Genomic DNA, 27,062 nt, shown 5'->3' on the forward strand with positions numbered 1-27,062 from the left:
TATTAACAGAAAAAAAATAGTTTGTTTTTGTCGTTAATAGTTTGCTAACTAATTGATGTTGGCGTCCATTTTATATTGACTTTTACATAAATTAGACATGATTATTCACTGTGTTGTCGCTGTAATATTTTTTCTTTGTTTTGATATTCTAAGCTTGTGCAACCTAATTTTACACTATCCAGTATACTTTTTATATGCTGTGATTGATGCAGTGATTGTTGCTGATCAGTGTTGATATATAACATTTTCACTTTCTTCTTTAATTTCTTCATAGGCATAATACTTATCCCATCTTGCCGCTAATACACTAGTAACACAAACGAGTGCAAACGAGGCAACAATGGTGAATACAACTTCAAAATGTCACGCATCATCTTCAGACTTTCTTAAAATGAAGGTGTTGCAGCTGTCATTGTATACCTTATTCCTGCAGGTGATGTGTGCTTAGGTTTACTGTATTGTTGATATGTGTTGATATTATAGACTGATGAACTCGAGTGACTTAGCAGAAGTGCAGGGTGTAACGTAGAAGTAATGTGCTGTAATGAGTACTGTAACTGCTAATTAAGGCATTGAGAAAAGTATGATTTTTTACCATTCTACAGTAAAAATGCAGTAAGTGTGGCATGAACCACATGAAATAGGTCAGACATTGAGCTGACCTAATTTGGTTTGGTCTAGTTTCAGTACAGAGCAACAGTGATACCAGTTATGTTAAAGATCATTAGAACCACAAGCCGTGAGTACACCCTCTGTGTTCTTCAATGACCTTGCGGGCTGAGTGGCTGAAATGAGACCTTGCTTTTGTGCACAGCGGCTTCTGTGAGTTAGCTCGTGCAACAATCAGCTTGCCCTTGTGGCCCCCTCCTCCTACTGTGCGTGCTGTGCGGCCAACCTCTCCTGCCCAGGGGCGAGGACAGAGCAAAGCCTGCTGGGATTGGGGGGAGGGGGGGGTGATGGCTGGGGGTTAGCTGGCACTGTGCCACCTTCCCCTGACTGCTTGGCCTGACTGGGGGCAAAGAGGGAGGCTGCTGTGTCTCAGATTGATGAGGACAGGTCTGTGGTCTGGGTATAGAGTGTTGCAGAACAGACGTCCTGCTGGCACATCCTGCCCTCTCCGTCGCACGCCCCCCAGCCCTCCGTACTCGCCTTATCGGAACTCCTAATTGTCCTTATGAATATTTTAGAGGCAAGCAGGAATGGGAGTTCAGGGTTGGGGGTATGGTTTCAAGGGCCCTGACAGCTAATGATCCACTCAATGACCAAGAGAGAGGAGAGAGAGAGAGGAGAGAGGAGAGAGGAGAGAGAGAGAGAGAGAGAGAGAGAGAGAGAGAGAGAGAGAGAGAGAGAGAGAGAGAGAGAGAGAGAGAGAGAGAGAGAGAGAGAGAGAGAGAGAGAGAGAGAGTAAGAACGGTTCAAAAGATATTCAATAATCTGTATGTTAATGTTTTCATCTGGATTTTAATTCCTTTTGATCAGTTTATAATGTGTGCCACCTTCTCTTTATGTAGACTCGGAACAGAGAGTGTGTTCTCATTCTTTTAAATCTGTAGATAATGATGACATTGGTTTGCCTTTATCCTCAATTTGTAGTTTAATTCCCTCTTGTCTATACTGAAAATATGCAGTCCGCTGATTGAGACTGTTCCCTCTGACTGGCGGCTAATAGCTTTGTCACATCAGTCATTCACTACAGTCTCAGAGCAGAAAGCTCTGAAGGGACTGCTCACTGCACAGCAATTGCCTCTTATTCAGTAAAAGGGATGGGCTATTTTTAATTGGCAATCTAGTCGGTCAAATGCAGGTAATCCTTTGCAGTATACAATATAGAATATGATTTGTTTGTTCTCGTATGCATCTATCGCTGGTTTAGATTTAGTGAGCATGACTCACTTTGGATTAGTATCGCACTACCAGACTTTGAGTTACCAGTTCATTATGGTCTGTCCATTGCCATTGTAGTGTCAGGTCTCACCAATACAGCTACTAAGCTACAATATCAAAATAAAATGCAGACGGTCGAGTTGCTCCCTCCCACTGTTCTTCCTGTCCACTGTGTAACTAGACAATGGAGCGAGCCACAGGAAGGACATGAATCCAGCCTCATATCCTCATATCAGTCAGTAATGTGTAATGGTCATGAGATTAAACAAGATATGTCTGGGAATTACAGAGGTCTCCTTATCTAATAGCCCCTCACTCCCAACTCACAATATGTGGTGGGAAATAAAGAGAGAGAAGAAGGCTTCCTACATTACAGTAACCGAGTGCAGGGCCATGGCAAACAGTACCTAAAGACCAACCAAAAGAAGAGGCTTTTATTCCCCTCAAGTGAAGACTACAGCACCACAGGGGAAAGGGAACATGATGGTATTGAAAGTCTCTTAAGATGTTATATAAGAGCAGAAATATTTCTTTACAGATAAAAGCCTTCCTATCAGCCGTCTCCCCATGCTGATTTCCTAGTGCGTTCACACTCAAAGAAGCCCTTTGATAAGCACATTAGATGGAACGGCCTGGACACAATGGTGATGTCATGAGGATTAGCACGCCTTGCTTAGTGTAGCGGTGGGCACAAGGGCTAATTCACAGCACTGCAGAGCGAGAGGCTGGGAGACCTGGCTGAAATGAGGTGAGGGGAGACCGCTGCACAAAAAACGGTTAAAAATATGCACTTTAGGGAAGGCTGGAATAAACACAACATGCATTAAACATTCATGTTGCACTCCGCTTTTGGATCATTTTGTGTAATTTCCTGCTGTTTGGCCATTACATGACAAACTGTGTTGCTGTTAAGGGGGCCTGTAATCAGAGCAGTGGTGCACCAGCCATGGGTCAGGTGGTGCTCTACCAATAGTAAAAGCTGCTGTGATTCAGGCACAGTGGAAGAAGCAGCCTCTTCATGCCTTTCTTTCAGCCATCTCCCCCACAATTTTTAAAGATCAGCTTTTATACCGAACCACTCTCTATCTCCTTTCACCCTGCTTCTATTCATGTACAGTACTGTACAGTACATGAATAAGTTACATGCAGAAAGCTCTCTTGACACAAGAGAGGGAGAACATCAGAGTGAAATTGTTTTCCAAGACTCGCAGTAGCCGAGTATGTTGCTTGTGCCCATTTCACTGAAAGTACTTCTCAAGAAACAGGTGATGTAGGTGGCTTATGCAACGGTTTTATTTTTATTTTACATCCACGGAATAGTGTTTGCTTCAATTTTGCAGTACAAAATGTGAATATAGGGCTTTAAAGTAAATCTAAGATCCCAAAAAAAAAAAATTATTTTCATTGCAGTTCTTAAGGTACTCATTTGGAAGAATTACGTTAAAAAATAATTCCCATTGATTTCAAATCAAAGTGGTAGGCAAGTTTGCCTTTTACTGCACTATAGCTTTCTGTTGTGAACATTTACTGCAACTCTGGAGAGGCAATTACTGTTCCGAATGTTCTCCATGGTTACAGCTAGATTAATAGTCAGGGCTCAGGTGGAGATGACGGATATATGTTTTCTTCAGGATAAGGAAGCTTCAAGGCCTCTTGCAATGGAAAATGTTTTTTAAAAGAAGGTCAAGTATCACACAGCAAACTGATGTCCACACATACATGCACGCTCAGACAATGGTGCCCAGTTGGTTTGACGTCAGCCACTCAGTCTCGTTTTTATTTGAAGAGCCAAATTTCTATCAATACAGGTTTGGACTGCTGTGAGAAAATAGCAGCTGGCCTTGTTCCCACTCATCTTTGTGAGCCTCTCAGGACCTTGTGAATAGATTACACAAGTTCCCTTGTCCATACGCTCTCCAGCCCCCCTCCCGCAACAAACTATATCTTTCTTCAGAAATGCTACTGGAAATCCCAACCTCAGCTGTATTCACATCCAGCCAACTTTACTTTCCCAAGTACAAATCCCTTAACTTGATTCAACATTTTGAGGCATTATAAATGGCTTTTTACCAAACTATTGATAAAAAGTTATCTTTTTTTCGGCATCCAGATAGTCTAGTATGTTTCCCCCTTTTCTAGGTCAGAACACTGTAGTGTCTGGAGCAGTCTGCAGCATTGACATCTAAGAGCAAAGTTGATCTGGGATCGGGTGGCCTTCAGGGCTCCATGTGGTCCCTTCTACGGACATATCTCTGCGTGGCTGCCTCTGATTGGCCAGTGTGGGGAGCCAGGTCTTGACAGGTGTTTGAAGAGGGACACCTGTTAGGCCATGTGCTGATTTAGTGATCCATTTACTGGGAGCTGTGGGCAGCGTCTGTGGGACACCCTAAAACATGCCAAGTCATTTAACAAAGAATTACTTCAATGTTATATGCATTAGAATGCCACAGAGACGATTAACTCTTGCACACCAAATCTCCTCCATACTCTTTACCTTCAGTACACCTTTTAGAAGATAATATATATTGTACTGATTCATGTAATGTATCATGGAACAGATCTGATTGCTGCCTACACTTGTCTGCTACTATCTGGTTCCTGTTCACCCACTGTGCTGCTGCAACCCCTCCCTAAATGGCTTGGGCCAGTAGGTGTGGCGTACCGAAGGCTGGCCAGGCTTGTTATGAAATAGGGCAGCCCTGCCCATCATTGGCCCATCTCGCGCTGCCATGCCCAACAGTTTGACCAAGATATTCCCATAATGAGCAGGTTGGAACCTAAATTTGCAGGTTGAGATCAGATCTTTGACTCACTGGTGGAGAAAGTGCATAGTTTAACCCCAGTAAACACAGGCCTTTCAGGAACCTAACTAAAGAGGGTTCGTTCAGTAAACAGGAAATGAACCAGCAAGGCGTTTTCTTAGAATGAGAAGAATGTCACTGCTCTGTACCGCACCAAACAGTAATGCATCTGTGTGCTGGCCATTCATTGCCCAAAGGGCTTCTTTCTTTCTCTCGTTTTGCTCTCCACTGGGCATTGTGGATACTTACGTTTGAAAAGATATGGGTGCTTTTCTGAACTTCCTTATTTCTGGGCACTGCGCGTCGTATTTCTGTTGATTAACATTGTTCTTGTGCCCCAAAATGTACATCCCTCAAAACGTGTATGCATACTATGAATGCATGGGGATGGAGTAAGTAGTGAGGAATCTTCTGGTTTAATAATAATGATGATATGATACTTTTATGAATGCTCATAAAGCCATAGCACAGGTTTTAGGAAACGTCACTTACACTGAGGTTGTGGTGAGCAGTGCTGGGTTAGCCGCATTGTCTGCACAGACCTAAACGTACTGTTACATCGCTGTCAGAGGATGTAGCAGCTGTAGAAATACCCCCCGCCCTCCCCGGACAAACACACACACACACACACACACACACACACACACACACACACACACACACACACACACACAGAGCACATATGCACCACAATCCCTCCTACACCTACAGTCTCCCCTTTTTTTCTCTTTCACACACACACACACACACACACACACACACACACACACACACACACACACACACACACACACACACACACACACACACACACACACACACACACATTTTCCACTTACTTGGGTGATGAGGACCAGAAACAGAGAGTAATGTCTCATTAGTGTGTGTAGGTTCCTCTCCTCTGGCTCACACTCTGACCCCTGCATCCACAGGAGTCAGTGACCTTCCTGTAGACACGAGGCCTCCGAGGCAGCCCACAGACAGGGTTAGCGCTGCTATGGACCTGCAGTAGTCTGATAAAGGAACCTTGAGAACCACACATAAATCATGTTTTGATGTACACTGGCTTGATATCACATGCTGTCACAGGCTGTCAGCAAGTCTTGTTAACACTGCTATTCAGATATGTAATGAGGAGCAGAGAACAGTCTGTATGAAAGTGAGCAAAAGAGCACAGCGTTGCATTTGTTTAGTTGTATGACACGTTTTTTATTTTCTCAAAGTTAGAATAGGCTCTTTATAACACCACAACACACCATCCTATGTACTTATGAGCGCTTTGCTTTTACAATAATTGCTCAATTTCATGCTCAAATAAGCATCTTTGACCACATTTGATAATCCATTTTATTCCCCACATGCATTAACTTTGATACAATCCCACGAGTGACAACCATACTGAATTACAGCCTGGGACAGCCTTACTGTAAAGTGCTCTGCCGTAGGATCTTCTTATGCAGGGGTTTCTTCCAGCTGGGTGGTTTATGATAACTGAAACGTAATGAAAAATGCAAACACACTTGCAGTGAGGGAAGGAAGAACAGAGAAGGGCAGAGGCAGGGAGAGGAGAGAAGGAGAAAGAAAGAAAGGAAAAGGGAGGAGGACAATATTTTGTTTCTCTCAACACTTGTGAAGGGTGAAAGGATACGGAGTGACATTTCAGTTTCCCCTTGGTGCAGAGCCTTGTATTGAACTACAGTTTAGCCTAGCATTGGTGTAGCAACTCAGCTGTTCATGCAGTCATGTTATACTGCAACAAAAGAAATAAATTGAAGGAAATTCATACAGTAGATGTGGACTTTTGTACATGTTTGATTTATATGTTTCCAGTAGAAATGTATATATTAGGTAACAAGCAGCAAAAATACTACTATATTGTTTCTTTTCAATTGTGTAATTTCCTTTCAGAAATTGAGAAACAAAGGCCATAATGACTGTGCTAGTCCTGATCCTGAAGACTGTTTTGGGCACAGCCCCCTCATGGACGACCATTTCGGCAAACTAAACGAAGAGAGTGATTTAATGTACAAGCGCTGTGGTGTAAGTACTTCCTTTGTTCCCTGCTGTTTTGTGTTGATTCCTGTCTTTATGTTGATGTTCACTACAGGCGCTAAACAAGAAAGAACACAGAGGTTGTGATAGCCCGGACCCCGATGCCTCATATGTCCTCACTCCTCACACAGAAGAAAAGTATAAAAAAATTAATGAGGAGTTTGATAATATGATGAGAAATCATAAAATCGTAAGTACTGTCAATGCAACGTTTTTGCTTGGCTTTGTGGCACAAAGGATTTTCACTCTTTTTTTTTCATTTAACTTTTTCCTCTTTTTGTCCCAACCCCCCCCCCTCCCCCACCCACCCCACCCCACCCCACCCTAGAACCTCTGTCAACTTCTTTCAGAACTACTCTATCTTACAATTAATGCCCCCTTTACTGGGTGTGCGTTTTTTTTTTTTTAATGTTGATTTGTTTTGCTACTGATATTTTGGCCCACCCTGATAAGATCACATTTCATGTGAACAGGTGAAATGTTGCATGCTTCTGCTGGAAAGATTACACCCTACTATCATGGTCATGTTATCATAAATCAAACAGCAGTCGCTATGTAAACATCAGGAATGCACAGTAAATACTTATGAGTGTTTATCATAAAGATCTGCGGGTTCTGTGATTTAAGGTTGGGGTTTCTTTCCATCTCAAACCTAATTTTTTTTCACAGTTCCTTAATAATGTAATGTTTCCCTTTCAAATCTTTCTATTACCTCTCTCTCAATGCATTCTAGCATAACATATCTTTTACTCCTGAACAGCTCCAGCAAAAAGTGTTCCCAGAGCACACTAACACTACACTATCATTTAGCATCTTCCCTCTCCTTCATCAAGTACTACACTGGCTCACCCTCTAAAATACCACAAATCTTTTGTGATCTTATCATGCGTGACAATATTAGAATTGTGCAAGAACATAGTGCTTACTAAGCAGTCGTTTTCTTTATGTTCCTGACATAGCAGAGCATCACTTTGCCATTAACAAACTAATGATAACACCCGACTGGCTCACTGGATAATGCTATGATGAAACGTTCTCACTGTCACCTGTGATTCTCACTTACGCTTTGCACAGTCAGCACTTTGTAGGTAAATGCAAGTGAGTCACGATTCCTGTAGTTGTGAATCCCCGCCACCCCTCTCTGCTGTGCTGAGAAACACGTGTTTCAAAAGGCAAAAGTACGTCTCTAGTGCTGACTGCTGCAATGCCAAAGTGATCACCTGAATGCATGTTTTTTTTTCTTTTTTCTGTGTTTTCTGTGTGTTGCGGTAGCACTGAAGAGTTGTGTGTTTCTGCATGTATCATGTTGATGAGAATACACTTTTTTTACGGTTATACAGTAGGGTTGCACTCAATAGCCCTTCCGATGTTGGGCAGAAATGTTTCAATATTTTGTTGTTATATAGCAGGCAGCTGCCGAGTTTAAAATTCACAGTATATCCTTGTTTATTAAAGCAAACCATCAAGGGTAGCGCTCTGTTAATGATGCCATGACAACCACTGACCCATCAGACTCAGCATTAGAGCTTTGAGTGGTTTTGAGTGTGTTTGTGTGTAAATCTCTGTGTGTGTTTGTCTCCCTCTTGTAGCCCACAGCATTGCCTCAGCAGAACTTCTCCATGCATGTGGCAGTGCCCGTATCCAATCCTAATGCCATGTACCAGCCAGGAGGGACTCTGGGCAGCCAGGCCCTGGCAGCGGCCGCGGCCTCTTTGAGTGACAGTGGGATGCTGTCCCCTCCACAGGCCTCTCTGCACAGGAATGTGGGCTCAAGTGGAGGACCCCAGAGGCCCACTAGTGCAGGTTGGTAGACAGCAACCCCACTTAATTGTTCAATGGTGTAGAGAGGATGATCCAGACCACTCAGAGCAGGATTTATTTAGTTGATTAAAGCCCCTTTGTGTGTATTTGTATTTTATTATATCACTTTTCTAATTATTCTAAAAACATGAATGTTTTGTTTGTAGAACAATTTGACAATTCTGGTGAGAATTGATGCTAGTCAACCAGGAGGACATTAGCCTAGCATAGTATAAAAGCTAAAGCTGTATTAATCCCACAATGGGCAATGACATTTAATAACATAGGATCAGGTGGAAACAGCTAGCCTGGTTCTCTCCAATGCTAAAAAAACAACAACCACTAACTCCTCCAAAAGCCCATTTAACACAATAACATGAACACATCAACAACAACAATATATATATATATATATATATATATATATATATATATATATAAATAAAAATATGTAACATGTACAATTAATATGTGTGCCCTGCATTTCTTTCTGAGTCTACCTGGTTGCCTGGCAACTTCACAGTGATGGTAAAACTACCGGGAGTTACTTCACCCAGCCAAGAAATAGTTAGTGTACAGGGCGTAACCCCTGTAAAACCACAACACTTTTTTATACTTTGGTTGGAGCCAGGCTAGCTGTTTCCTCTTTCTTCCACTCTTTGTGCTAAACTAGGCTTATCACTTCTTGGCTCTAGCTTCATACTTAGCGCACGGACATGCGTTTGGTATCAATGTCGTCATCTAACCCTCTGAATGAATCTTTTTTTTTTGTCTCTAATGCATATAGAGTTTTATTTTATTTTTTCAAGATGGCATTGGATGTAAGGGGCCTAAGGTCAAGCAGTCATGTCATACTAACGCCCTTTAACTGGTGTTTGTGTGTGATATATATATATATATATATATATATTTATATATATCTGGAAAAATGATGTCAGTCTAGATGGTTTTTGCAAGGTTTTTGCAAGATTCAGCTACACTGCATACTATAGAACAGGCAACAAGGTGTGAAATGCCTCATTCAAAATTAACCACATATCAGAATTGGCTGAATTGGCTACCCATACACAGGGGGTTTACTTAATGGTTGTTTTCACAATAACTTTCTGATTAGTCACCGCTCTATCTGTATTGTTTTCTTCTTTATGATTCATATTGGATCAGCATATTTCAACAGCTAAAAACATGCCCGGGCTCATGTGGCATAATTGTGTGCTTGATTTAAGTGTATCTCTTAAAAGCGTCTAACATTTTCACTGTTAAGAGAGGCTCCAGCAGATGATTTCCATGAAAGGAATACTTGTTTGTTGCAGGTGTGTCCTCATAGTGGAATTCTGCATTTAATAACATAACAAAACACCATGCTGAACCCAGCTTGATGTTGCTCTCTTGAATCATATATTGAAAATTTTCCCACCATGAAGACCCTGGAGAGAGCATATGCCTCCCTATATGTGCGCTGTGAAGATAGATCTTCATGGCATTTTCGTGTCTGGTCTGGCATCTCCATCACATGCTCTGCTAGCTTGCAGAAGGATGCAGATGGTTAATCATATCACATCTCATTAGGTGGCATGTTGGATACCACAGACCTTTCAGTGCCAAGTGGTGTGGGCTCCAGCCCAGCGCATAAGTCCTCCCGGAGAGATTCATTAGCTCTCTGTAGCTCTGCCCAATAGGCCTCCTGCTTAGCACGCGAGCTGGATAGTTGCGTATCCATCTGTGATTGGTTCAAGACAGTTGTCACTATCATTGACTGATAGTGCCTTTGCCCGATTATATTTTCACTGCATGCGAAGGGGAAGAAGTGTTTCTTCTCTCAACAGAGGAAATGTATAACATGATTGTTAAATGCATGTGTGAGAGATGGGGAATGGCTCAGCAGCATTCACACAGTGTGGTGTTTGTGCTTGAGTATAACCAGGCGAGGCAATTAGCTCTCCGATTGACTTTGGCAGGTAAATAAACGCAGCGTTTCCCTTAAACTTGTCACCTCTATGTAGCCCCCACTCATCCTGTTTCCTTCCCTCTATTGACAGGTGCATCTGTTTCCCCCCACTACTCTGGTAGCCCTTATAAGGCTGGAGAGGGTCTATAAGATGCCTAGACCAGCATAACCCTTTAGGTATTCGGGCAATGACATCCAACTAAGTCCTCAGTACACAATGACCGGACAGCCTGTCATGGCTGCAATGTGCTGTGTGAGAGGCGAAGGCAGGTGGAGTTTAACTCTTTCCTTGGCACTTAGCTCGCTGTACTCCATATACTGTAGTATTTCTGACTAAATGCAGTATGCTGTTAGGAAATGGTACGATATTTAATGTTCATAGCTTGTGAACTACCAGAAGAATATTGGCTTAAAATGGGATATTTGGCTAGGTATTGATTAGAAAGTATGAAGAGCACCTCAAATTGGTTTACAACATTATAGAGAGAGCGCTGGGTGCGTTTTAAGTTTGGGGTGTGGTACTGGGTTGGGGTAGAGTTAGGATCCTCTGCCAGGGGGGTGTCAGCGTTTGGCACAGTGTGAGCATGCTGCAGCTGTTGTTTGTACCAAGTGTGTAGAACAGCAGAGACTACAGGGTGGAGAAACCTCTCCAACCCTGCTGTCAGATGACCATTCCTGACATAGCTCTGATTTTTCACAAGTAGCAGCTATGACCACAGCAGAAGGCTTTCAAAGTGACCAGATTATATATATATATATATATATAATATTGGTTATAATGGCAGCTGTTTTAATTATGGGATCTGGAGGAGTTATTAGTTACTTAATAGATGATAGTGAAAATTGCCTTACTTGCAAACACACATATGTTTATCAAAACAGTGAACATTATTGGCAAGATTTTCCTAGCAAACACATTTCAGTTCGTCTTTCTAAAATAAGCCATCTGTTGTTGTTCATGTCTAGTCTTTGGTTCAGATAATGGCTCTGCTCAGCTACTACACCTTCAAAAGAAAAACTATTTATTTGTCTCATTTTATACTCTGCACTTCTAAATTAGATCTTTTCTTTCAACAGCTCATACAATAACACCTAATTACAAGCTGTGGCCCTTGACTGGTGAGCATTAAGAATGAAAGTTGTGGTGAACTGGGAGGATTTAAGAGCGAGATTTCTCTTGAGCAGTATGTCTGCAAGCTGTACACATCCCTTCATTTACGTTGGAGCATTGCAAGCTCTTGAAACACATTTACATTAAAGCATGTTTGTAGGTTCAGCAGATCACATCAGGTAGTAGACTTATTAGTTTAATGGTGAAATGTAGTTGCACCAAGTTTGTGTTATTAAAGAAAATTTTTATTATTTTCTTTTATTGCAGGTTGATTGAATGTGAAACATGTATTCAAAGTTGGAGGATGATGATGAGTCATACCCAAGAACATGTATTTACCTGGTTGCCATGTACCTCTATTCATCTATCTGCTCTTAGTTTTTCTGAGACACAACAATAGGACTGTGGATGGCATCTATTATTAGAGAACAATTTTGATTCACATCTATTATATCTTTTCATTCAACAAGACATTATCTATTTCAAGACATTTTCTATTTTAATTTTTTTTAACCTGATGCACATGGGATGTTGGGCACAATAAGTCACTGTGTTTTCTTCCCCTGAACTTAAAATGAACTGAATGTTTCAGTTGTAAACACAAGCCCTTATGTAATGCCCCTTCCCAAACTGTGTTAATAATTCAGGAGAATGAACAGAAACTAAAACAGCTTTCAACACACGCAGGTTTCAGTCAGAGAGGATTTATTGGCACAACCGAGCGGTTATAGAAGTCTGAATATGGAATGCAGGCAGACATCATAAAAGCTCACTGAAATGTCCCTGCTGAAAGGCTGGGTCTTAACTTGTGGCTGTTACCTTGGCTCAAAATTAACTTTGTGGTCTGAGTATTTGTTCAGACATGTGTTCTCTTCTTGGCAATTATTTGAAAGAAGTGTGGGATTTATTCATCATCAGAAGTCATAATCAGAGGCAGATTCCAAAGATATGTGAGTCAGATAGGTTAATCCAAGTCTAAATTAGCCAGTGAATACAGCACTCAGTGTCTGTCTATATTTGCTTGGTGATGCACTGGCAACGCGTCCATTGTGTCGTACTGTTATCAGCCCAGCAAATGTTGGTATAGAAGTGAACACAGAATATGACTGACATTTTTATAGAAACAGGGTGAGTACATTCTTGTTTCAGTCATGGTGTATAATGCACCATTTCTTTTTTTATATTACAACAGCAACAGCTTTACGCACAATGAAATTACGTGGATTAATGCTTCAGACATGCGCTGTGGAGGGCCACATGAGACATGTATTATTCTTTGCTCTATTATAGTTACTTGATTGTATTTCTTACTAAAAACACCAAAAAGGACAATGTACAAGACTTGCTATGGACCTACCTGAGAGTCTGAAATAAAAACCTTAACATGTGTCTTGTCATATTTGTTATTTTCTATATACAGTTAGAAACTTACTAACTTAATGCCTTTTCCACAGCAGACATTCTGATGTACAGTAGCAAAAGCACTGATGTAATTCATAGTAACAACAGCTGTACTAAATTCAGGTTTACCAGTTCTAGTGTATTGTGCATGCTGGTTTACCGGTGTGGCTTACTGCAGTACATATTGAGATGCAGCCATGGTTAATGATGTTAGTTAAACCTGTGCTTTCCCTGCTACAGTATGACAAATGTTTCATGTTTCGGGCAGAATTCTGACAAAGTACAGATTGTTATCAGAACATCTTAACTTGCCATATTGCCAAGCTGCAACCAATTCCTTTACACTTACATCTCATTCCCACAGAATGACATCTTCACTGCTTTTAATCAGCTTTTCTATTTTTAGGGCCTCGGACATTTACTCTGCTAATTCTGTAAACATTGTTTTCTTGCAGCAGCCAAGTCTTGTATGATCAAAGCCAGAACCAACGGCGATTGCTGCTTGTATATACTGTTGATTCAGCTGTTAGATACTATTGTCGGCTTCATAACTGTTTATTTGACCGTGAATTGTTGCTGTCCTTATCTGTAATGAGAGGGACTATTGTTTCATTATGTTCCTACGCAAGAGCCTGCTCATTGTGCACACACTTTGTGTTTTACTGGGATACACTGAACACAATGGAGAAGTCAGCAACTTGTTGAAGTGTTAGTGATCTGTTCCATGTTGTGATCTGGGCTTACATCAAGTAAACTGATTTTTTCCCAAAACAAGTCACTGCTCCATTTGTATTCATGTGGATTTGGTGGAATCTGCAAAATCAAAAGTCACATAGTATTTTGCAATTGCATTTTGCATCTTTTTCTGAAACCTATTTTTAAAAATGAATCAAAATACTAGGTGAAGGCAGTTGACAGTGCTCTTGCAGTGTGTAAGGGATAATTTTTGGCACTGTAGTTTTGCTTCAGAGTGCATTATTTTATTGCTTTATTGCAATGCTTACATTTGTAAGCTAAGTCACAAATATACTCATAACACATAGATGCTACTTGGGGCTGGTATTTCAAAAAATCAATTGTATAGCATATTAAATTATTGTATACAATATGGTACAGTATCTAAAAACCGTACCATGAATCTATGCAAGACATATAAGTGTTACAGACTGTACCGCCTATATGTCACACTGTGGAAATGTCTTTGCATTTCTTGAAGTATGTGTCAAAGAGAATTTCTTCTGTCAGCTCCACACCCATTGATAGTATTGAGCCTTTGCATGGAATAGTTGTCCAGCGATAGAGTGGGAGTGAGGTGGATGGGAGTTCTCAAAATAAGTTGGTGGGGAAATGACTAATGACGATGACATGAAACATCAAAGTGTGAATGTTGGAATGAAGAGTCTCACACTTTGCTATTGTTTGTTTGCACAGTGTAAAAACAACATCAAGAGATCGTTTACCGTTTTTATTCCACTGTAATGGCTTCAGCTATTTCTTTTAAGCAGTCACAGTACATTTGTCAGTGAACTGCTCCTGCTCCCAAGATGCAAAGAATTGACTTTGATGTAATCATTCACAATAAAAATAAAAGGCTCATCAATTTTGAAATGGACATTTTATTTTTGTAAATGTGCAGGATAATTATCCACGTCTATTAAAACTTCCCAGAGGGTTGGAAACACTTAGCGCTGCGTGCTGCTGCAAGCTGGAAAACAACGCTGTGTGAGAGCTTTGCTTGATGACTGGGAGTGTTGTCAGTCACAGTCCATGGTTTGATGATGTTTTTCTGTTGCTGTGTACCTCGCAGGGAACGGTTTTGTTAACCCCAGGGGCTCTCCGGGCGTCCTCAGCACACCCAGCGGCAATGGCCTGGGTAAAGTCATGCCCACCAAGTCTCCACCACCCCCTGGAGGGAACATGGGAATGGGAGGCCGCAAGCCAGACCTAAGGGTTGTTATCCCTCCATCTAGCAAAGGGATGATGCCCCCACTGGTGAGTACAGAGCACACCACTGCACACAAGCATCACCAGCTCAAGTACCTTTAAGTACCTCTGCTGCAGGGCGGACCAGAGCTTTGTTTAGCGTCATCGAGACTTTCATAGCAGAATGTTTGGCGGGATTTTGCCACGACCATTTTTGATATTATCACATCAGTGCAGTGAGCAAAGGACTATTTAATTGTTTATCTGCCAAGTGGGACTCACTCACAGTGTGCAGGGCACACCTGAGCAGCGTTCTTCTTGTGCTGCATTCTTCTTTTATCGCCTCTGTTAACATGTGGGCAGAGGCAAGAATCTGCAGCCCAGTTGTCATAACTCACACTCTAGTATTCACATTAAAATGAGAGGCGTTCTCTAATTATAATACTGAAGGTGCAGAGCGCTCTGACCACAGCAAACACCTGAGGCTAAACTAGACTCCCCTGGTCATAAATCAACATTCGGAAAAAAACTACAAGTGTGGGACTTTCAGACAGCGGCCAGCAAATATTCTATTTCCAACTTTGTGTGTTGCTAGTGTTGTCAGCAACAGGAGCCACTCCAGGAAAATGATTGTGTTTGGTAAATAAGCCTTGTGTTACTGTGGGTGCTCCTCCTTTGCAGAGCTTCAACTAGCCTGGAGCAGTTTTTAAACAGCTGTGTGTTACCATGTCGGCATGTGGAATCGGTAGAGCAGGACAGGTTGTGTAGTAAGAGGTCTGAAACAGGTTAAGCAGGTAGGTTCTTTTGGACTGGTGGAGGCTGTGGAGGGCGCTGGCTGTGGCAGGTCTGCAGACAGCCTGTCATTAGGCCATAATGGTATTAAATTAATCACATCTCAGTGTGACAGAGTGTAGATGAAGACTTAATCAGGGGCCCAGGGTGTGAGCCAGATAATATCTTGTCGCCCTTGTCGTGTCTTCCTGCCGCTATTGATTGAGTGTGGGTATTAAGACAGCCCTGGCCTGGTCACAGTATGTCCCACAGCACAGAAACGATGGAAGATGGGCTTCTGGTTCCTCTTTCAGCACAGGGAGGATTTGAAATACTCTTACTAAGTACTATGCAGTCATTGTTGGTACCAGTAAAGAAACTTAATATGTAATTTCTGTTGACTACAAGATAATTGCAGTGTTATTTAGAATCAGATGAGTGTTAGTCGGTATCCAGGATAATGCTGTACTTGCTGTTCCTAACTTCACTGGCATTTGTCCAGGATTTGACTGCTTCTTCTTCTTCATTTACAAGATAAAGACAAGTTAATTGGGTTCCCATGCTTTGGACAGATTGGTTCATGAGTATAACAACAGACTATAGACGTAAAATGAGTGTGATGTAAAATGAGTGTGATTTCACAATGACTGCAAAGTCATCCACACTTATACAGGGCGATTTACAGGCGCTCTGCTTCTTTTCTGTAACCCTGCCTCTCTTCTTCTCTTCTGTTGAGGGCAGTCGGAGGAGGAGGAAATGGATTTGGTGAGTTTTGACAGATGCCTGGGCAAATGGCTAAAATGTGAACATGCTTCTGGTAATCACACAATGCAACACTAAAGGAAGTGCTCAAACCGGAGATTGGCTCTCTTAGAGCTGGCAGCAATAATACATTTGAAAATAAATAAATAAATAAAAATAACGTTTTGTCACTGCATGTTTTGGGTTTGGCCTGTGAAAATTGCCTCAGCCTGTTAAATTGGCTCCTCCATACCCAACACGTCAATGTTAGTCATAAACCACCAGGAGTGTGTGTGTGTGTGTGAGAGAGAGAGAGAGAGAGAGAGAGAGAGAGAGAGAGAGAGTGAGAGAGAGAGAGAGAGAGAGAGAGAGAGAGAGAGAGAGAGAGAGAGAGAGAGAGAGAGAGAGAGTGAGAGAGTGAGTGAGAGAGGGAAAGCTACGTGCTAATTAATGTTATATTTTTTTAAACCATTATATCGTTATCACAATCTGAAAAGTTTAGGAATTAAAAAAGTGCTGGGTAGAAATCTAAATATTTTTTTTTATTTTTTCTAAGTAAGAGGAGATTACATCATTTTAAATGACATCATGCTGTGAGATACTTGGGGATTGGTGAAGTCATCTGGCTGGAGAGTGTTGGAACAATGCAAGGAAGCCATCAACTAGATCATGATGCAACGCTGCTTCAGACGTAACCGCTGGCAGCGGCACATATGTTTATTCCATTGTACTCTGGGGATTTGTTACAGTATTGTTCTAAACTGTCTGCATTTGATTAGTGGAGTTGGAGTGTTTGCATTTGTAGCTCACAGTATAGTTTGCTGCATGACCACACCGTGCTGTGTAGGTGTGTGTTTGTGTGGACTGCATGCCGGTCACTGCACTAAAATCCACTCGAGCTTCACTGTACGTCACTCTGGGATTATTCCTTTGCACTCTCTCAGTTAAGAGTTGTTTATTTGATTGCAAAACTGATCACTAGACTCACTTATTTGTCACACTCTAAATGTTCAGGCAATAGATGCTGTGGAAGGCGTTTCTAACCTGCACTATCCCTATAACTGTTCTTTTTCATGTCTAACAAAGTAAACTTGTTAAGCAGATTGTAGTAAATCTGAATAATAATTTGTTGTGCCTGTAGCTGCATGTCGGTTCTTGTGATGATGACTACATCTGTCAGTTAAAGTCCACTTAAAATACATTTATTGTGATTACTGAAATCTTCTAATATTGTACACTTTGAAAGCCCATGGTAACCATTTTTTATGTGGCATAAATTTGTATATATATAAATATAGTAAAGTATATCTGCAGTGTGTCGTATACATATACATATATTTAGTGAACTATATCTGGATGAATATCAGAAAATCCCTATAAAAACACACAAGTTATTGCATATTTCTTTCTGTGTATTTTTTTTTACATTTAAAAAAGAAAATCATACAGCTAACAATGAATCAGAATATTGACTTCCATGATGCTACACCAACACCTAGTGGCCGCACTTATTATTACACTCATATCCCTGATTACCACAAAATGTATAGTAAATCCCAAATTAAAATGTGTAGGCTCTAAATTAAATGTCTTAAATATAAGAAAATTTGTCCATTGCACAGTATTAGAGCGGGATGTTTTTAGTGTAACAATTTGGGCTTATGCGTTTTCTTTGTTTGTTTTTTGTGTCTTGCAGAACACCCAGAGGATAAGCAGCTCCCAGTCCACCCAGTCGCTGGCCACTCCAGTAGTGTCTGTCACCACCCCCAGTTTACCCCCACAGGGCCTGGTCTACTCGGGCATGCCCACCTCCTACAACCCTGCTGGTGAGTCTGGCCTGGCTCTCCCCTCAGACTGAAAACAACCGCCTTAGCCGCGACTGTTTGTACTTCACGTTGTTGGTTCTTGCTTTTTTCTCAGTGGCACATTGTGTTGTAGCTGAAATGAGTTCTCACTGTGTGTGGCTGCTTTTGTTTTTTTACAGAGTTCTCCCTGAGCAGTGCAGAGATGTCTTCCCTACAGGGCTTCAGCTCTCCTGGGCTCTCACTGGGCTCCATGTCGGCATGGCAACAGCATCAACTGGGCCAGGCAGCTCTTAATTCTTTGGTGTGAGTTACACACCTCCAAACAAAAGCACACTCTCCAGACGCCCTCACATAAAAGCAACACCCACTGTGCTCTGTGATATCATGCTGAATCACACATCTACATATTCCTGACTTTTTCTTCACATTTCTGCACCTTGCATTTGTTGTCTCATTTTTTAGACTGAACACAAAATATCATACTTATCTTCTCTGCAGTGGTGGAGGTCACCTACCTCAGGGCTCCAACCTCTCCATCAACACCAGCCAGAGCATAAACATCAAGTCCGAGCCCATTTCGCCGCCACGGGAGCGTGTCACCCCATCTGGCTTCCCCCCTCAGCAACCACAGCAAGGGTCCAGCCGACAGGACGTTCTGGGACGTTCACCTGCAGACAGCCTCAGCTCCTCCTGTAGCTCTTACGATGGCAGCGATCGTGAGGACCACCGGCCAGACTTCCACTCCCCGCTGGGACTGGGCAGACCCCCTCCTGGCTCTGAGGACAGGGAGAGCCCCTCGGTCAAGCGCTTGCGCATGGACACATGGGTGACATAAAGAGCCCCTATCAAGCCTCCAGTCAGAGAGGGGGAGGGGTTAGACATGGAGATAAAAGAAAGAGCAAGGGTCCTTAGAGCTATCATTATTATACTATTATTCAACTCCATTTCAATTTGTAAGACTGAGTGGCAAATGTTATAAGACGGTCAGGACATATCAAAAGTAAATTCTCAAACTGACACAGTAAGATTGAAAAAGTTAGCTGGACTGAATTATATGCACAAGCAGGTGGTATCAGGTACTTGGTACAATTCAGATGAGGTTTGCAGAAGAAAGATGTTCTTAAACGAAAGGATATTGTTAAACAATAGGCGGTAGATTATTGTAGTCACTGGTCTAGTCAGACACTTACATGTAGTTGCTGTATTGCTGTTGTGCTCGCAAATTGCAAACAATCAGAGAAAGTCGTGTTGCTTTCAGGCTGAGGACCCTTACATATGATGTTCACTGCAAGAACTATCTTTTAAAATCATGCTGTAACCACACAAGACCTTTATCTCAAGTGGCCTCTTGTAATTTATTGATTCATTCGATCAGGAGATACAGAGAACACAGAGTTAATTAAGACTATACAGTAATTTTGATTACACAGTAAACAATTGCAACAGTTGAGACAACTTTAGTGAATAAATGAAACAATACTGTTGGAGGTAACAAACAAAATAGCAACAGACTTTATTGCAATAATGACATATGATTCATTTTATAATTTAAAAGAGTGGGATATATACATGTGCAATTAAGATAATGCGAACCTGTCCAGTTGAACTGGTGAGAAAATCAACATGTTCACATTTGTGTAACAGTTCATCAGTAATATAAGCCAAAGCTGTTCTTTTGTGTCGTTTTGTACAGTTGCTACGGTTTCCTAACAATTCACTCAAACGCACCATTTCTTTCATCATAGTTTTATTTTTATTGTGCTTTATTGCAAACAGTGTAAAGTCGTGTGAACCAGATCTTGAATCGATATCTAAAGCCATGAACATTTGCTGTTCTGTTTGTTATAATTGATCATTTGAGCCAAACAGTTTCTTGTGTTGTGTAAATAGCGACTTTAATATATATCACCAGGGGGTGAGTACATACTGAAAGTACTGTATGACCACCGTTTTCAAGAAAAGTATATTTTTGTGGATTACAGCCAAGTTTACAAGAGTAGACCCTTAAAAAGTAGATCATTCACTGGTCAATATTTGCTATTTTGTTCATTTTACTGTAATCTCTTCTAAATTGAATTATCAACATAACCTCCCATGTGTTTTACTTCCAGATAGTCAATTTGTTTTCTCTCTCTTTATTAGTGATGACCTGTTATGTCCTGAAGACATTGTAAAAACAATGCTGTGAGGTTGAGGTTACACTATTTTCAAATTTGTGAAGGATAGCCACAAGGCTAGGGGAAATAGGGTTTCTTCCCTCCTATTGTAGTTGTATACCAGCAGCTGCTGAATACACTGCCAGCATTCAAACCCAAGGTCCCAGCCCCATAATGAAGAATAATCTATTATTATTGCATGTAGCTCAACTGAAAAGACATGCCAGCTCTCAAGCCCTTTCCACTATCCTGTTATTGGTTCATTGAATCACAGCATAAACATGGTAGAAATGGCTGCTGAGCCTCACACAAAACTAATCGTGCCTCTGCTCATATGTGGTTGTAAATATCACAGTCAGTCATAATTATGTACAAAAATACTCATGTGTTTCCTTAATTGGCTCCAGACATTTTATCTTATATCAATTCCATATTACTAGTCAGACTACTATATGCCTAGGAACCTTAGGAGCCAGAAAAGTCAAAATCTGAAGGCGTTGAAGTCATGTGACGCGGAAAGTGTTGTGACGCTGTTATCACACCATGCAGAGACAGAGGGGGGAAAAGGGGGCTGTGACTTTTTTTCTTCTCCATCATCACAGAAGCAAATAATTCAGCAGCTAATTTATTACAACAAGGCAATGTCATTGTCAATGACTTCAATCTCACTGCTGGATTGCACACATTTGTATGAGATGTTTGCTGAAAGGCATCGCTCTGCATTCGCCGTGGCATATCTTGTGTGTGTTTCTGAGGTTTCTCCGCCCCATTATCAGCTCCATGGTAGTTTTCACTATACAACCGCAATGATCTATGCAGTTTTTGCTCCAATTCACACAACATATATATATATATATATATATATATATATATATATATATATATATATATATATATATATATATATTCAGAATATGATGTCATTACAGGTGACATTTAGTCCACAAAGCATCAGGAAGAAGAGCATCTGAGGAGTGACTGTTATCCTGAAGTACCACAGCTGGAGGTTGCTGGACTACAAGTTACATATAAAACAATTTATGAAATTATTGATTTGAATACCCCGGGGCAATCTCTTCATGTTCATATACATTGGTCGATATACTTTACATAATGTATAGTAATCCATAATGTAATCCAGTTTAACACAGCAGGTGAAAATAGCAATAATAAATGACTACAACTAAAATAGTCTGCCTGTAATGGCAGCACCACCTCGTAGTTGAGCACATACTTTAGCACTTGATAACATATCAGGGAATTTTGTAGTTTGTCTATCTATATGCACGGTTAGGAAATGCCTTATCCCAAAGAAAAATGATATATACCATTTTTATTTTATTTTCTCTCGGTTAAAAAGAAAAAGACAATGCAGATATTACTCAAACTATACCAGACCTGCCTCTTCTCAGAAAAGACCCGCACAAGAACATGCACGGTGAATGCACTGTGATACACTTTGCTCTTTTGGTCCATGTCCAAATTGTGCACAACTGATGAATGTGAAAGGAAAGGGTAATCAATGAACCTTTGTAAAGGACTTTCTTCACTTTGCTGTGTAAAAGTACACTGCTTTGCTTCATGGCTTTTATAAACAGAACTACGTGTTTGGTATGTGTTTGTAGTTGATAGTTCACTTAATTAAAGGAGCTGTTTTCGGTTTGAATGCTCAGACCGTTTGGCGGCACAAGCTGGACTTTGTTGCCAATAATGAAATTATTTGTTTCAAAATCGAAAGAGATTTTAAGTTCATCTACATTTTCTTTCCCTTGAATGTGTTTTATTTTCATCATACAATAAATATTCAAGTGAACTTTTTATTAAACAATTAAGATACTATGCTAGATATTGTTGTACAAAATTTGTATCCTTCACAAAAGTACAAATATTGGCTTTCAATGTGTAATTTAGATTATCTCTCTTATTCTGTATAAAATGAAGTAAACAACTCTTATATAGAATTTGTTCTCCTGTGAAGTCCCAAACAGTAGAAACTGTCAACTTTATTAAACACCTCAGTGTATGCTCAATCTGAACTCAATGTCTGTTCATCTTTGAAGATTTTATTTACTGCATGCATCAGCTAGCCTACACTGCCATTGTCCATCACACAGTGTTAGAAACTACAATATGGTGTTAAATATGTAAAAGTGGTAGTAGTACTAGGCTACTACAGTTTTAAAACTTTTCATTACAAGCAAAAGGCCTGCAAAATCTTACTAAAGTAAAAGTCAAAATGTAAAAAGTAAGAGTTCTCATTATGAGTGTATCAGATTATACTATTGGATTATTTACATGTAAGCATCTTTTTGATGTAGTTGGTCACGGTGGAGATCATTTTAACTGATATGGTTGGGTAGTTTCAGATGTTTTAAATGAACATCAGGATCTGCAAAGTAATTATTAACTGTATATGATAAAATAATAATATTTACATCTAAACTATTAGTGTAGGTCTACTTAAAATATGAAGTACCATAAAATGGAAAAAGGCTACTTTTACTTTAGTACTTCAAAATTGTACTTACTACAGTGTTTGAGTAAATATATTTAGTTACTTCTCACCAATGGTGACAGCAGCACTTGTCTAAAGCTAAAAGATATAGGCTTTTGTAATGTTGAAGCCATTAGCTGATTCTGATAATAATTTGAAGACCGTTGAATCAGTATTTGAGCTTGTGTTTTTTTTAGCTTCTTTTTGGACTGCACATAATATGGATGCGTATACAGACCAAATGCAAGCACGATGGTCCGTGCTTCACAGGTGACATCTAGTGATATTTCCCTTTTAGAACAGTTTTGCAAGACGACTTCGTGTATGTCCACAATATCGCCAGCAGGAGGCACTCTAATATTATAGTCAACACAGAAGAGTACTGTAGGTTGCTGTTGATGGCTGTTGATATCATGGATGTGGTTGTGATACCTTGTTAGCTGAGGTAAAGGTAAGTTGGGAAACCACTAGTCTCGCATTGCCAGTAAAGCTAACGACTCCCAACAACTGGAGATAATTCAATTGCCTTTACAGTGTCAAATCATAACAGACGTCTCAGGACACTATAGAGTAGGTCTTGGTCTAACGTTAGACCACACTATATAACGTTAGAACATTAGCTAAACCTAACCTTCAGGTGCTGTAAGCGTAGCTAGCAGGTTATTTTAATGGTTTAACCTGTTAGTCGATCTTTCTAAAGAGAAATAATGAGTTTCAAATATGAAAAGGGTAAGTTTAATCACTTACAAAACTAAAAAAATGTACGGCGAGTAACAGTAACTTATGGTAAAATGTGCATTAAATTCTAAGGTAAGAAACATTGAATGCTTATAAAGTATATGCATTGCTAACTTACGCGAGCTAAGTTATACCAAGTTAAAGCACTTTTGGTGTAAAAGTAGACTTTACGACTTACAGTTGTTTGCTGAGGTTCAATTTTGAATGCTGAATTTTATTTGCATTTTCTCCATTGTGGTATTACTAACCTAACGTTACGCTACTCATATTTAAACTTAATAAAATTGAGTGGCCAAACATACACTGTGAGACCAACAGGAGATTTAGGTTAGCTGACGACCTCAGTCTTTCATGGTTGTTTTCAGTGTAAATTAAGGCTTGCATGTGCATCACTCAGTGTATTTGTACCAAAGTGCATGTTCTTGGCTTCCTGTCCATCAGACCAACTGTGGTGCAGGCTGGCACCGGTCCAGTGTGCATGTGTAGAGTAGCTATGCAGGGTTTTGGGCTTTTTGAGTTGTGTGAGAAGGAGGGCGACAGGCCACCTGCCATAGGGGCTTGCCCTGTTTGGATCCCCAGCCCTGCCTTTCAACTGGGAGCCAAGTTGAGGTTCTTTCATGTGGGCCTGATCTCCTTAAGACATCAGCAAATATTGAACAAGACTCAGTCCAGGCTCAAACACATCTGTTGTCATATAGTCTCCACTGTTAGGCACAGACAATTGGAGAGAGAGTGCGAACACCAGTGGGTCTGTTGCATTAGCTTCGATGTGTGGACAGAAAGCTATAGTTTATACTTTGCAAACACAAATGCTAACTTTTGACGAGCTTAGGCTAAACCATGTTCCACTGTAAACAAATATGGGGCTGTGTGCAAGGAATGGAGTTTGGTATGACAAGGCAGCCACTGACTGCCAGATTTGGGCTGAAGATCGGAAATGAGATAAGACGAACAGATAGCCAACATTTAATATCCCTCAGTCATGTTGTAGAATCAATCAGCAGTATTTTGGGACCGTTTTGGACAGATAAGGACAGTTGTATTTTAGAATTAGGATAGATTATGGAATTAAGTACTTTTCTCAAATACTTGGAGCTATAAGAGAATGCATATTAGAGGAAGTGTAATGCATGCAGAACTTCAAACAGACAAAAAGCCTCACAAATGCAAATACATATAATCAACAGTAAACAGACTGATAGGCACGCAATAAACAGGCTGTTGAACTTGCTGTACTGTGAGCTGAACTGTTTCATCATAGTTTTGGTGTTTCAGTGTCAATTTAATATCCTGCAACTGTGTCTTAATGTACTTAATATTTGTTGTCAGATTCTCAGGTTTTTCTGATCCCACATAACTGAAGTCATACAGCTCCATCCATCACAAAAGTACTTGGTTAGGAGTTGGGTTGGGTCAACACTCACAGCATTCTCATAATCATTGAAACTCACCTTGTGCAACTGGAATGGCTAGTTACACCCAGTCCAGCCTCTCCAGTCTGCCTTAAAAGTTGTCTTGAAGCAGGAAAGGGCACTAACTACATGTTGTGTTGCCCGCAACCCTTCCTCATTGACATCATAGTTAGGATGGTTGAGTTGCCTCTGAAATTCACTGGTGCTCTCGGTGGAGACTGATTTAGTCTGTGGCTTTGTCAAGCTGTTCGGTGGAGGTCAACTGGACAGGTATAGTATCATGTTTTCGTTGTCTAAATTATAGTAGAACAATCCAGGAGGTAATGCCATGTAGAATTATTTAGGTAAAGTAGTTTATTGAGAAATGTTTGTGTCATCAGATATTAGGCCTTAGTATGATAATGACAATGTAGCCTGCCAACTATGTTTGGTTTTGCTGATTTAATGTAGTTCTAGGTAGGCATTGTTTGTGTTTTATTGCAATATGTTAAGGCAGAGAATTGGCCTAAGTACACATTCAGATAGCAGACAAACAATATAGCCTAGATGTCTTTACTTTTGTCTGTGTATTGTGAAAAATCCTCTGAAGTGCTTAATCTGCCACTGTGTTACTACTTTTTGACCTACTGTACACCACGTGGAGTAATACAGTGCTTTTAAAATATTTTTTTTTATGTGAAAGTTATCACTCAAGATGGAGGATCAGAAAAAGAACTTCTTGGTTAACTTCTGTCTCAAAACTAAGTTGGTCAACCTGAAGAAGCCAGGGAAGAAGGCCTTTGGAAAGCGTGGAAAGAAGCTGGCTCATCGGCGCAGTATTTCTGTACCAGACCTAAGGTTTGTGCCAGCTGAAGCATTTTCTACAGGCAGCGCCACTCCTTCTGATGCCGTCTCCTTCAGCAACTCCCGTGGTGCGAGTGATACTGATTCTGTTGCCAGTGGCTCCGTCGTTGATGGGCTCCTTTTCACAGACAAACTGAACGATTCAATCCAAGAAAGTAGGCTCAAAGTTCCCATAGATCGCACAGCTGCTGCTTTGAATAGAATAAGTTCACCAGTGGGGACACCCACTAAAAGAGCCATGGGGAATGCACGTGTATTTACTTTTGACCCTATTCCTAAACCAAGAAGTGTTTTTACCAACGCACTTCCACCAAGACCAGACATTGTAGGGAGAGAGTATCTCTCTGGTGAAGACACTCCAGCAGCCATAGTGCCTTCAGGTGCTGTTGCTGCAGTATTGGCAAGAGCAAGCTCAATGGGAGAACAAGTGAAGCCTTACACAGAAAAGAGGACCACAGCATTTGAGTATAGAGAGTCATCATCTGAAAAAGGAACTCCGCCAGCAACCAGAGCAAATGCTCAGGGTACTCCTTTGGAGAGTGCAGATGGTACCTCTTCACCTCCTTCCTGTGGCAGTCCCAGTGAGGAGCGAGTCAACATGCCCTGGACGACAGACTCGGAGGATCTTGACCGAGAACTTTGCTCTTACGTTTTGACGGAAGAGGCTCTTGTAGAAGAAGCCCAGCCTGAGGAGGAGCTAGAAGAAACGACAGAGGTCAGTTTCATTACAAGTGTATTTTACTACATGTATAATCAGACGATGCTATTGATATTTGAAGTCTGCAGGAAATGTATGTTATTTTAAATTTGTATTCAGATGTCAAATTAGTGATTTCCTTTCACGGAGATAAATCAAACAGATGGAAATCCAAACTAATCCAGTCTTGTGCATATACTGTACATTCACTGTTAGAGCCCCTACTGTTGTAGAAGTGTTAGTCTCATAGGAATTGGATAAAAGTATGCAAGCTCCAGTGCTCTAGTCAATGTTATATATTCTCACATCTGTCATATTTACATACTTTTATTTCCCTTTCAAATAGTGTGGTTTGGTTTTTCACACACTTCAGATGTTATGCAGAGCGTTATCTTCAGCCTCTTATATGGTGAATGCCATGAAATCGATATTCCTTTTCTAAACCTGAGCTTAGGTTTGTGGTTTTATTACACTTAATCCCTATA

The 27,062-nt window shown here is 40.7% G+C and overlaps 2 protein-coding genes across 12 annotated transcripts in view; both read left to right on the forward strand.

Moving 5' to 3' along the window:
• Positions 1 to 22,429, forward strand: part of mef2aa (myocyte enhancer factor 2aa) — a 62,291-nt gene extending 39,862 nt beyond the window's left edge. For 2 of the 8 annotated variants that reach the window (XM_078256912.1, XM_078256913.1), the window contains exons 4-11: positions 6,793 to 6,927; positions 8,327 to 8,540; positions 11,563 to 11,604; positions 14,805 to 14,989; positions 16,433 to 16,456; positions 18,129 to 18,258; positions 18,417 to 18,540; positions 18,736 to 22,429. In XM_078256912.1, the coding sequence (XP_078113038.1) occupies positions 6,793 to 6,927; positions 8,327 to 8,540; positions 11,563 to 11,604; positions 14,805 to 14,989; positions 16,433 to 16,456; positions 18,129 to 18,258; positions 18,417 to 18,540; positions 18,736 to 19,072 (1,191 nt within the window). In that variant the 3' untranslated portion in view covers positions 19,073 to 22,429. Of the gene's footprint in view, positions 1 to 6,593; positions 6,726 to 6,792; positions 6,928 to 8,326; positions 8,541 to 11,562; positions 11,605 to 14,804; positions 14,990 to 16,432; positions 16,457 to 18,128; positions 18,259 to 18,416; positions 18,541 to 18,735 lie in introns of all 8 variants that reach the window. The other 6 variants (XM_078256914.1, XM_078256915.1, XM_078256916.1 and 3 more) reach the window with 6 other exon arrangements.
• Positions 22,430 to 23,282: 853 nt separating this feature from the next.
• The window catches only part of mctp2a (multiple C2 domains, transmembrane 2a), a 33,033-nt gene continuing 29,253 nt past the window's right edge, over positions 23,283 to 27,062 (forward strand). For 2 of the 4 annotated variants that reach the window (XM_078256921.1, XM_078256923.1), the window contains exons 1-2: positions 23,361 to 25,307; positions 25,720 to 26,595. In XM_078256921.1, coding sequence (XP_078113047.1) covers positions 25,732 to 26,595 — 864 coding nt within the window. In that variant the 5' untranslated portion in view covers positions 23,361 to 25,307; positions 25,720 to 25,731. Of the gene's footprint in view, positions 23,339 to 23,358; positions 25,308 to 25,719; positions 26,596 to 27,062 lie in introns of those variants that run through there. The other 2 variants (XM_078256922.1, XM_078256924.1) reach the window with 2 other exon arrangements.

This window comes from Sander vitreus, chromosome 8 (assembly GCF_031162955.1).
Source record: "Sander vitreus isolate 19-12246 chromosome 8, sanVit1, whole genome shotgun sequence".
Classification (NCBI taxonomy): domain Eukaryota; kingdom Metazoa; phylum Chordata; class Actinopteri; order Perciformes; family Percidae; genus Sander; species Sander vitreus.